The 11,726-nt window shown below is 60.3% G+C and overlaps 1 protein-coding gene across 1 annotated transcript; it reads left to right on the top strand.

Annotated features, from left to right (window-relative positions):
- The first annotated feature begins 262 nt into the window (after positions 1-262).
- On the top strand, positions 263-11,726 carry BOK (BCL2 family apoptosis regulator BOK). The gene is made up of 5 exons (XM_064286355.1): positions 263-504; positions 993-1,241; positions 3,678-3,806; positions 10,697-10,860; positions 11,234-11,726. The coding sequence occupies exons 2-5, from the start codon at positions 1,022-1,024 to the stop codon at positions 11,357-11,359; spliced, it is 639 nt and encodes a 212-aa protein (XP_064142425.1). The 5' UTR covers positions 263-504; positions 993-1,021; the 3' UTR covers positions 11,360-11,726.

Raw genomic sequence — 11,726 nt, 5'->3', positions numbered from 1 at the left:
GGGTGTCCGAGCTGGGCCCTAACCATTCGACTCACCGCCTCGTTGCCTGGATCCCGAGAACTCGCGCGTTCCTCCTTAAACGGGGAGGCGGCGGGGGTAGCTGCTGGCGCGTCTCCGCGGCTCCTCCCCCCGGGGTTGCCTTTTCCTTAGAAGGCAAAGCCCCAAGCCTCGCCTCTCGCGGGTGGGGAGTCGCGCCCTGCGCCCCGCGCTCCTCTAGTCCGCGACGCGGGGAGCCAGAGCCCGGAGAGAGCAGAGAGCCGGAGCCCCCGCGGACCCGCGCTCTTGCGCGGCGCGGGCGTGGACGGGGCGGGCACTCGGGCGGGGCGCGCGTCCTCGCGGGTTTGAATGGAAGGATCGAGATCGGTGGAGTCGGCGGCGAGCAGGTCGTGAAGCCAGAACTCCGCCCCGGCCCCCGCGCCATGCGGCGGGAGAGGTGAGCAGGGGCGCCCGCGCCATGGGAACGGCGAGGCCGGGGACAAACACCGAGGACGACGAGGCCTGGAGGTGGGTGGCTCGGAGCCCTGGCCTGGGGACAGCTGGGCAGCCGGCGGGTCGCAGCCCCCCTCGGATCCCGCTGCGCGCGGCATGGGCAGGGGTCCTGGGTGTCGCCTGTTTCAGGCACGCTGAGCCCCGTCCCCCGCCCTCGCCGCCCGTGGACTCATCTTTGAGCCGGGATACGGCGGCCCCAGGGCAAGTCGCCATTTCCCGGGGCCCCTCCGACCGCTGGCTGCGCGTGACCGGAGTTTTTCAGACTTAATTCGGAATCTAAAAGACGGCGTGACACAGTGTTTTTGAGATTGGGGCCATAAAAACGAGCCGTTACCGAGGAGGGCTCCGCCCGGCCGGCTACCTACCCCGTGCGCCTCGGCCCGGCGCGCAGAGGCGATCGCGGCGCACAGCCGGGGCGCCCCTTCCACACGCCCGCCCGTCACGCGCCTCGGGGTCGCCTGTCCTCCCTCTGGCTGCGCCCGCTGAGCGCTCCCTGCCCGCAGGTGTGGCGCCCCCGGCTCGCGTCCCCGCCATGGAGGTCCTGCGGCGCTCCTCGGTCTTCGCCGCCGAGATCATGGACGCCTTTGACCGCTCTCCCACCGACAAGGAGCTGGTGGCCCAGGCCAAGGCGCTCGGGCGGGAGTTCGTACACTCGCGGCTGCTGCGCGCCGGCCTGGCCTGGAGCGCGCCGGAGCGCGCCGCGCCCCCGGGCGGCCGCCTGGCCGAGGTGTGCGCCGTACTGCTGCGCCTGGGTGAGTGCGGGCCCAAGGAGGGCCTCCCGGGCTGGGCCTCGATCTCCCGCCAGGTAGAGAGCGGCGCGCGGGAAGCACCACCCAGGCCGGGTTCCCATCCTCCCCGCAGGCCTCCCCGCGCGCCGGCTCACTTCCTAGACCCCCAGATTTGAGATGTTGTGGCCGCAAACAGTAGGACGCTCCTGAAAGAATGAGGTTTGGTGGTAACTCTCCGGAGTGACCCCTGAACTGAGTTAAGCACAAAAATCCTTCGTGGAACCACGTGCCCTGATGTTTGTTTTGGAAAACAGGCTCTCCTAGCTGCTGGCTGCGGTTCTGTCTGAGCTGCTCTTTCCTCTGGGTTTAGAGGTTTCCCAGAGCCCCCTGCCGGATGCTGGGTAGACAAGATCCCACAGGGATGTCTGGGCAGGAGTAGACACCTGTGTGTGCTTGTTTTTGGGGTGATGCCAGCCTTGTAACTCCTCAGTGTCTCCAAGGGTCCTGACGCTGCAGGAGGGCTGATTCATCCACCAACGAAGTTTTTGGGTGCTAGGAGTGTCCCCTCAGGGGAGCCTGGGGGTGGGCGGGGCCATGCCCTAGAAGGCTGGAGCCAGGAAGGGCAGGTAGCTGCAGACATGGCCCCCTGAACTGGTGGCTCTCTGGGCAGGGTAGAGGGGAGAGACTGGCCCAGGAGCTGGCACCCAGAATGAGTGCCCCATGAGAGGGTGTGCCTTACCTCTTCTGGGGTTGGCACAGAACCCCACATTTCACACACCATGCTGGCCCTGTGAGATGTTACCCCTTGTAGACTGACTTGCCCAGAAATGGGGGGGCTCTCTCTGGCAGGGAGACACAGATTCCATGGGGACCAGCACTAAGAGCGTCCAAGAAGAGGGTGGTGTTCCCCCAAGGCAGGAGGGAGGGAGAGGTTTCTGAGTGCAGAGAAAGACAAGAGGCTGCAGGGTTTGGGGGTTTGGCCAGGAGTCAGAGAGGCTGGGGTGCAGGAGTCTGATTGGTAGGACTTCCTGAGTCAGCCATCCACTGACCCTCTTTGCTGGGCTGAGGGCAACAGGGCAAGGGGCCCCCTGGAAGGCCCCTTTGGAGCAGACAATTCCTTGGCCTCCTGAGACCCCCTTGGGAGCCCTGGATTGTCAGGAGGAGGTCCCGGCTCTGCCCTGGCCTGCTGTGTGACCCCAGGGGCCCTGGATTACCCCTTCCCTGGCCTGGAGAGCTTCTCCAGTGCCTACCCCCATTCCCAGTGCCTAGGGCTCAGCCCTTTCCAGATGGCCACCGGGTTCCCAGAGGGAGGCTACGAGGACCTCCAGGTGTTCCTGCACTAGTGATGTCTCCCTGCCCCTCAGCACCTCCAGGTGCTGGGTGCCGTGGGGCAGCGACGCACAGGAAGAAGAAGCCGGGGCCATGGCCCCAGCGGCCAGCCTCGGGGGACCAGTCTTCAGCAGCTCACAAGTCTGTGTGGGAACGGCCAGGCCAGGCCAGCCCAGAAAATTTCCATGCCACCCCTCCCCCTATGTGGCCCTCCTCACTTTAGGCTTTAATTAATTAATTAGATGAAGAGCAGCTGGCTGTGGGAGACGGGCCCTGATCACCCGGCTGCCCAGTCAGGTTTTAATTACTTAGACGGAGAGCAGCTGGCCGTGGGAGACGGGCCCTGATCACCCAGCTGCCCAGTCAGGTTTTCATTACTTAGACGGAGAGCAGCTGGCTGGGGGAGACGGGCCCTGATCACCCGGCTGCCCAGCCAGCAGCGTTCTGCTCTTTGCCTTGAGGGGGGCGGGGGGGACACGTGGTCCAATTCAGTGTGGGATTCCAGGTGCTGTTCTCCCAGGGCCAGCAACCTGCTGCTCAGGCCGCTGCAGCGTGTGGGCGCAGCAGGGCGCCCGGAAGGCCTGGGCTGGTGGCCACCACTCTGGCTCCAGGACACCATCGGCACCAGGAAGCCCTGCAGTGCCTGGGGTGTGTCGGGGTCTGGGTGCAGCTCTGCCTCCGAGTGGGTGCCTCCCCGGCGATGATACCCTCAGGGCAATGGTGGAGTGTGGGGCCGCGCCTCAGCCTCCCTGGCTGTGCTCTGGCCATCTGCCTGCCCCCACGCCCTGCTGCCACTGCTGCTGTTGGGCAGGTCGGGTGGCGGCTGTGAGTCACCCACCGAGCAGCAGCAGCCCACGCTCAGCATGATTCCCGCCCCACCGGCCCAGCCGGCTCGCCTAGGGGGCTGGCTTGTCAGGAGGGCAGGGCTGCTGCAGGGGCAGGTCCAGGGGCATCCATGGCACCTCCCTGGCTCCTTGTCCTTGGTCCTTGGTGGGGTCAGATGAGGTCAGGTTAAGTGGGATCAGGACAGGGTGAAATAGGGGTGGGGTCCAGCCCTGAGGAGTGGTCTGGCCCAGTTGCCTCCATGGTGGGTCAGGTGGGCATGGCCCTGTGACTCCGTCTGCCCACCAGGGGATGAGCTGGAGCTGATCCGGCCCAGCGTCTACCGCAACGTGGCACGGCAGCTGAACCTCTCCCTGCAGTCCGAGACCGTGGTGACCGACGCCTTTCTGGCTGTGGCCACACAGATCTTCTCTGCAGGTAGGCTGGCCGGCCATGCCCAGGATCTCCCCTCCCAGCCCCACCTGCGGCCCACCCCCAGCTCCTGGCCACACCTTGGCCTCCCCACCCACCTTGCAGCTTGCAGGCATTTGGGGAGCTCCCTTCTGGGGCCCCTGCAGGTTCGGATTCGCCCAGTACTCAGCATCCAGGCCAGACCTGCCCCTGCCTGCTGCCTTTCCCCGTTGGGGTTCTTTATTGTAGAGTGAAAAACCAACCCAAAACATAGCGACTTAGACCAGGCTGGTGGTTCTGAGGGTGACTTGGGGCCCCCTGGACAGCTCCCCTGGACCCCTACATGGCTATCATCAGGTTGGCAGGGGGCTGGCCCTTTGCTGGAGTGAGGGGTATGGTTGGCCAGAGCCTCCCCATGGCCCGACATGGGCTCCTGACCACATGGCTAGGTTCTGGGGGAGCTGCCAAGAGTGAGCCCCAAGCGGCCCAGTGGATGGACCAGGTTCTTCTGAAGGATGTTTGGAGGTCACACGGTGTCACTGCCAAATTCTGTGGGTCAGAGGGGCAACCTGGCATGGAGGAGAGGCTAGACCAAGGGCGAGAATGGTGGAAGGGGGCTCAATGGGGCATCCTTGGGGCATACAACACCCCTCCCCCACCCAGTCTTTCTGGGTCACTGCACCCTCCTGAGTCTTCAAATGCCCTATGAGGAGCGACTGTCCCCACGTAGAGGTGATCGTCCCCATAAGGAGGTGACCGTCCCCACGAGGTGACCGTCCCCATGAGGAGGTGACCGTCCCCATAAGGAGGTAGCCATCTCTGTGGAGAGTGACTGTCCTCACGAGGAGGTGACTGTCCGCACGAGGAGGTGACCGTCCCTGTGAAGAGTGACTGTCCCCACAAAGAGGTGACCATTCCCACAAGGAGATGACCATCCCCACGAGGAGGTGACCATCCCCACGAGGAGGTGACCGTCCCCACGAGGAGGTGGCCGACCCCATGAGGAGGTGACCGCCCCCATGAGGCGGTGACTGTCCCTATGAAAAGTGACCATCCCCACGAGGAGGTGACTGCCCCCATGAGGAGATTACTGTCCGCACGAGGAGGTGACTGTCCCCACAAGGAGATTACCGTCCCGAGGAGGTGACCGTCACCATCTCTGACATCTGTGCCTACTGCTCCCCGCCCGCACGGCTACTTGCTTTCTGCGGGCTTCAGGCCGACGGGACCAGTGGCTCCTCCCCAGAGCCTTCTGCTGGATACCCATCCTCCCTGGAGTCCCGTCTCCCTGTGGCTTTCAGACAGGTTCAGCCACTCAGTGGGTTCTGCAGTGGGCCCTCTGCTGACTTTACAGACCTACGTCTCCCTGACCAGGGCCCCCTGTACCTCCCGTGCTGGCAGCCCCAGCTCTGTGAGTCGCCCAGCCCCGTGTCCTCCAGGTACGTCCAGGTGTTGGATTCGCTGTTGGCGAACTGAACCCTGGCTCCGTGCAGCCCTCACTCCGCAGGTCCTGCACAGTCTGGTGGGGCCTCCTGGACCCTGTGTCTCTGATCAGCGGTGTGACCTTGGCCCGTCCCTCCCCTGCCCCGAACTAGGTGTCGGCATCTGTGGGAAGAATGGGTAGCTCAGAAGTCATGGTCCTCACCTCGTGAAAGTGCAGCCTTGGTGGAGGGTGGCTTTGGGATGGTCTTGTGGCTTCCACCATCTCTCAGAGGAGGAAGTGGCCTGAGAGAGGGGACGTGCGGCTTTCTGAGTTCCCCGCCCAAAGAGACTCCTCTGACCCCGATGGCAGGCCAGATGCCCAGGGTGCCCCTACCCCCTTTTCTTCACACCATTGGCTGACCTCCTTGGTCGTGGACCTCTGTGGCTAAGATGTTGGGAAGGGCGCGGTTGGGGTGCAGCCCCCCTGGAGTGTTTACAGCACTGAGCTGGCTCCTGGGAAGGAAGTCCACCTGGAGTAGTCCCGTTGGGACGTGGGCTGTGTGGCACCCACCTGGGGGGCTCTGGAGAGGCCCAGACCACACCGTGGGGGGCAGGTGATCACAGGCACCTTGAGTCTCGGGGTTGTCCTTGTGGGAACTGGTGCCGAGGCATGCGAGGCAGAGCAAGGGGGTGAGTGACAGGCTATGGGGTGGCATGCAGGCCCTGCCCTTGCTCCTCAGGGTGGGCCCCAGCCTGGGCTCTTTTCCCATCTCTGTGCCTTCGGGCGACTGAAGACCAAGTGTCCGCATTGTCTGGAGGGGTGGGGGGTGGGTGGAGGTCCAGGGTGGGCTCTGTGGAGGGGGTGGGACTGGCCGTGAACGACATGACAGACCCCGTCAGCGGCTTGGCCCTTACACGGGGCAGGGGGCATAGCAGGGCAGGTAAGGGGCCAGGGGGACTGTAATGGGGTGGGCAGGTGGGGGTCCATGGCACAGGGGTGTTGGTGGCAGAAGTATTGCAGCCTGAGCTGGCTGGGGTGGGGCAACCCCTTACTCTGCAGGCCCCTGGTGGGGGAGGCAGCGGACAGGCCCAGGAGCAGAGTGGGGGTGGGAAGAGTGGGGGCACACTGGCGTCCAGCTGCTGCGGGCCTGGCGCCTGTACGTGGGTGGCCGTGGGCTTGAGCCCGGGGCCTTTCTCTGGGCTGTCCGGCAGCTGGTTTACAAGGCGCGAGCTGGCTTTAAAAGGAAGGCTGTTTCTGAGAGGCAGCCCTGGTCCCTGGGGCTCTGACACTGGGGAGGTGGGGAGACGAGGCCACCTGGGTGGTGCTGGGGCCCAGACAGCAGCCCACTTATCTGCAGTGTCAGTGTCGGCCAGGGTTGGCCTGGACGTGGGAGGGTCTCTGAGGAGGGCTCTCGGTCCACGGGGATGAGACCCTCCCCCCAGAAGTGGGGGGGTGCCTGACTCTGATAGGGCACAGATGGTGAGACTCATTTACAGGGAGGTGTTTACACCTGGTGGTCCCATTTGCTGACAGTCTCGACACCCCGCCCTTGGCCCTGTCACTACTCTGGGGTGGCTGTGGACCTGAGGCAGCGCCTCATGGCAGTGTGACCTGCAGCTACTTTCTTGACCTCTTTGAGACTCCAAAGCAAGAGCAGGGCTCTGGGGTGTGGGGGCTTCCTAGGGGCTCCATGGGGGCTCCCGGGGTGCGGGAGTGTGCAGGCTCTGCGGGGGTTCAGTGGGGACTCCATGCGGGCTCTGTGGGGGCTGCCAGTGTTCAGCAGGTCTGTCCACCTCTGCTGATAAATGGCTGTCAGGCCAGCTTGTGATGTGGGCAGCTCTAGGACTGAGGGCAGAGCTCAGCCGTGGCCATGCCATGTCTCCAGCACCTGGTGGCAGGACAGACGCAGGCCCCCCGGGATGCTGTTCCTGGCTTTGCTCTCACATTGGGCTTGGAATTTCCTTCAGAAGAGAAACAAATCCATTTTTTTCTTCTTATTAAAAGAGGAAAATACTTTAGTCCAGAAAGATCTGAAGATATGGAAGAAATATGTAAAGAACTCCTACAACTCAACAACAAAAAAGACAACCCCATTTGAAAATGGTCAAAGGACTTGGATTGATATTTCTCCACAGAAGAAATACAAACGGACAACAAGCACGTGAAAAGGTGCTAAACACCATTAGTCATTAGGGAAATGCAGATCAAAACCACACTGAGATATCGCGTCACCCTCACTAGAGTGGCTATTATCAGAAAATTGGAAAATGGCAAGTGTTTGGTAAAGTGGAGAAATTGGGACCCTCACCCGTTGCTGATAGGAATGTAAAATGGTACAGCCACTGAGGAAAACCAGTTTGTCAGATCCTCTCAAGGTTACACATAGAATTACCACGTGACCCAGCAGTTCTCCTGGGTATACACCCAAGAGGTATGAAAGCAAGGACTCAATCAGGTATGTGCTTCAGAATGTTCCTGCAGCGCTTTTCACTGTAGCCAAAATGTGGAAACCCCTAAGTGTCCATCCACAGACAGACGGATGAACCAAACATGGGGATGCGTGCAAAGGAGCACTGCTCAGCCAGGAGAGGAAATGACGTCCTGATGATACGCACAACGTGCGTGAACCTCGAAAACATGCTGAGTGAAATAAGTCAGTCATGAAGGAACAAATACTGTGTGATCCCACGCATATGAAATGTCCAAAGTAGGCAAATTCACGAAGATAAAGGATGAGTGGCTGCTGGGGACTGGGGGTTGTGAGACTACTAATGACTGTGGGGTTTTTCTTTTGGAATGAAACTGGGAATTAGGTAGTGGCGATGGTTGCACAACTGTGAATAGCCTAAAAGCCACTGAATTGTTTAAATGGGTGAGTTTCATGGTATGTGAATTATATCTCAATTTTAAAAAGAAAACAGTGGACCGCAAAGACAGCAGCTAGAGACCATCTGTGCACCTTCCAGGCTCTTGACTCCTCCCTCCCTGACCCCTGCAGAGGCGTCCTCTCGCTGGACCTAGGCACCTTCTGGTGTGAGTCCTTCCCTGTCTCACACACATGGGGGTCTCTGCCCTGGGGGCCAGGCCTGCCTTGTGCAGAGGGGACTGATGTGGGCAATACAGAGCCCCAGCCCTGGGGACTCACCTGGCCAGCAGCTCATCATCAGGGAGCATGCCATAAGGTCCTGGTCACCAGGACAGGTATCGATGGATGGCCTGGGAGACCCTTGGAGGATGAGGGGGGCTGGAAGTAAGGAGGCTGCCATTGAGGCTGGGGTGCGGGAAACAGGGTCCCAGGGCTGGCTCAGGTGGTTCATGCCTGGAGATGGGAAGTAAAAGTTAGGGGAGGATTTTGAGCAGAGAATTATGTGGTCTGGTTCATATGTAAGCCTGTCCTGGCTGCTTGGAAGAGTGGAGAGAGAGGCGTGCTTCCTTGTTACATTGTTCTGGAAAGTGCGTGGCTCCCGCGTGGCCTCCACTGCTGCATCCACGTTTACATGGCTGCCCCGTTACTGGGACGTGCGTGTCTCCATTTATGAGTTTAGTCTGATGGATAGCAGTCTACATCTCTCTTTTCAAATAATTTTATTTTTTAGAAAAGTTTTGGGTTTACAGAAAAATTGTGCAGAAAGTAGAGTTCTTGTATATCCCTCCCTGATGCACACTGTCTCCCTTGTCAGCGTCTGGCATGTCTGGCATCCGTGCACTACGTTTGTTACAATCCATGAACCAATGTTGATACGTTGTTGTTCACCAAGGTACATGGTTTACCTGTGCATCTCCCTTTAATTTGCTTGTCTTGGCCTGTTAGTGAGGGTGCTTGTTTTTTCAGTCCCTGGAGAAGGACATCATGCTTGGTAAGGTAGAGGGTCAGTGAAAAAGAGGAAGACTCTCAACAAGATGGATTGACATGGTGGCTGCAACAGTGGGCTCAAGCATGGCAATGATGGGGAGGTTGGCGCAGGGCCAGGTGGAATTGACTTGACGGCACCTAATAACGGACGTATGAATTGGATTTTTCCTTTTGTGAATCACCTGTTCACATTCTGTGCTCATATTTCTTTTGAGAAGTTTCTCTTTTTTCTTCTTTGATTTATAAAATCTATTTATAAAGGAAAGGTATCACAATGAATAAATTACCAGTATTTCCCTTCCTCCTAGATTGTCATGTATCAGTCTTTTCCTTGAAGGGTGGAATTATACTAGTTTTTTTTTTTTTTTTTTTTATAAAGGAAAGGTATCACAATGAATAAATTACCAGTATTTCCCTTCCTCCTAGATTGTCATGTATCAGTCTTTTCCCTGAAGGGTGGAATTATACTAAGAAAAACTTCCTACATCAAGTTGGAAATTATTCTTGTTTTGTAATCCAGTACTTCTAAGATTTCCTTCACCCTCTGAAACCTTTCCTGGCTTGGGCCATGTTAGAGCTTGCCGGCCTGTTCCCAGTGAGACCCCAGTGCAGTGAGGTGTACTGGTCCCGAGCTCATGGTCTGGCCTGGGAAAGACCCCTCCACCCTGGGCTGTTCCTGTCCCGCTGCCTCTGCAGGGCTGCTCGGGACAGCGGGGGCCAGGGCCATGTGCGCCCTCAAAGTGGCTTCACGGCTTATCACCTCCTTGGCCAGGCGAGTGCCAACAAATCAGTCACACACACCCCTGCCTCAGTTTCCCCCTTGCTGAACTGCCTGCTGTCTTTAGTGGGCTGAGTGGTGACAGTTCCACCTCCTGAAACCTGTGACCTATTTGGAAAAGGGTCTCCAAAGATGTGACTTAGGGTCCCGAGATGACGTTGTCCTGGATTTTCTGGGTGGGTCCTCTATCCCCTGACGGTCTCCTTAGAAGAGACAAGAGGAGACATGGACACAGGAGACGGCCACGTGAAGAAAGAGGCAGAGGTTGGAGCGATGCAGCCACAAGCCAAGGGACACCTGAGGCCCCCAGAAGCTGGTTGAGACAAGGAAGTGTCCTCATCCAGAGCCTCTGGAGGGAGCACAGCCCTGTGATCACCTTGACTTTTCCAGAACTGTGAGAGAATGCATTTCTGTTGTTGAAGGCTCTCAGTCTGTGGTGATTTGTGGCGGCGGCCCCAGAAAGGAACACACTGTCTCCATCACGTTATTTCCTGCCCGTCTGGCAGGCCGTGGCTGGGTGAGGTAGGGGTGTGCCCTGGTGTACAGTTGTGCCCCGGGCCTGGCAGGTGTGCAGGAGGGGCCTGGGGAACCTCCACAGAACCAACAACCCGTGAGGTGAGCAGGCGGCAGTTTGGGCATTCGGTCAGTCCGCTGGGCGCCCACCTGGGTGGGGAGCTGCAGGGAGGGGCTGGCCTCCTGGATTCCATTCCTAACCCTCGTGGGACGGCAGGCAGGAGTGGGGCTCGGAGAGGCCGGCTGACACTCAGTGCCCAGGCTGGTGAGGACGCACCTGATCAGGGGTCCTGGCACCGGGGTGCCCTCTCCTCCTGCGGATGCCCAACCATGTCTGTCTCTCCCTGCAGGTATCACGTGGGGCAAGGTGGTGTCACTGTATGCGGTGGCTGCGGGGCTGGCTGTGGACTGCGTGCGGCAGGCCCAGCCTGCCATTGTCCACGCCCTCGTGGACTGCCTGGGGGAATTCGTGCGCAAGACCCTGGCCCCATGGCTGCGGAGGCGCGGCGGATGGGTGAGAGGGGTGGGGAGCAGTGGGGTGGGGCTGCCCAGCACCCCAGAGGGGTGGAGGGCTGGGCTCCTGACCTGGGGACGCCATGGAGTCCTGTGTGGAAGGACATCAGGCCCTCTTCCCCTGCTCCACATCACCGTGCCTCCTGGACCTGGTCCAGCAGCCTCCTCACCCCTCCCCAGCCCCCTCTACCCCTGTCACTGTGTAAACCCGTCTGTGGGATTGGCCGGGTGCCCAGGCCTTCAGTCCAGAGGGACCAGACTGCCTTCCTGAGACAGCTGCGCCCCTGCACACACTCCCCACGACCCTGACTCCCAGAGGCTCTGGGCTGCGCGCCAACACTATCTCTAACCACTGGCCCCTGCTCCCCCCGCAGACTGATGTCCTCAAGTGCGTGGTCAGCACGGACCCTGGCCTCCGCTCCCACTGGCTGGTGGCTGCGTTCTGCAGCTTTGGCCGCTTCCTGAAGGCTGCCTTCTTCATGCTGTTGCCGGAGAGATGAGCTGCTTGCCTGGGCAGTGGCTGCAGCCTGGCCCTCGGGGCTGGCCCAGGAGGCACGGCCCAGAGAGCATCTCCCTCCTTCCCACCCACTGCTGGGGGGCCTGCCCTGAGCCCCATCCCTCGCAGACCCAGGCCTGTGGGTAGGGGAGAGGGGAGGGGATTCTGGGCTGGAGGCGGGTGCTTGGCCTACCTTGTTGTATGGCCTCTCCTGGCATCCGCTGTTCCCCTTTGCTGTGGAGCTAGACACTCGGGGCCCACTTCCAGCCCCAGAAGGGAAGGTCATGGGAGGACAGTCCTCTAACTCAGCCGCCCCTCGCCCCCGCCTCCCCCTACCCACCGTGTTCGGGTCCGCCCCAGGACTCCAGCTG

This window comes from Loxodonta africana, chromosome 6 (genome assembly GCF_030014295.1).
Source record: "Loxodonta africana isolate mLoxAfr1 chromosome 6, mLoxAfr1.hap2, whole genome shotgun sequence".
In the NCBI taxonomy this organism is placed as follows: Eukaryota; Metazoa; Chordata; class Mammalia; order Proboscidea; family Elephantidae; genus Loxodonta; species Loxodonta africana.
Note: the sequence above shows the minus strand (reverse complement) of the source record. Positions and strands in the feature narration are given on the sequence as shown.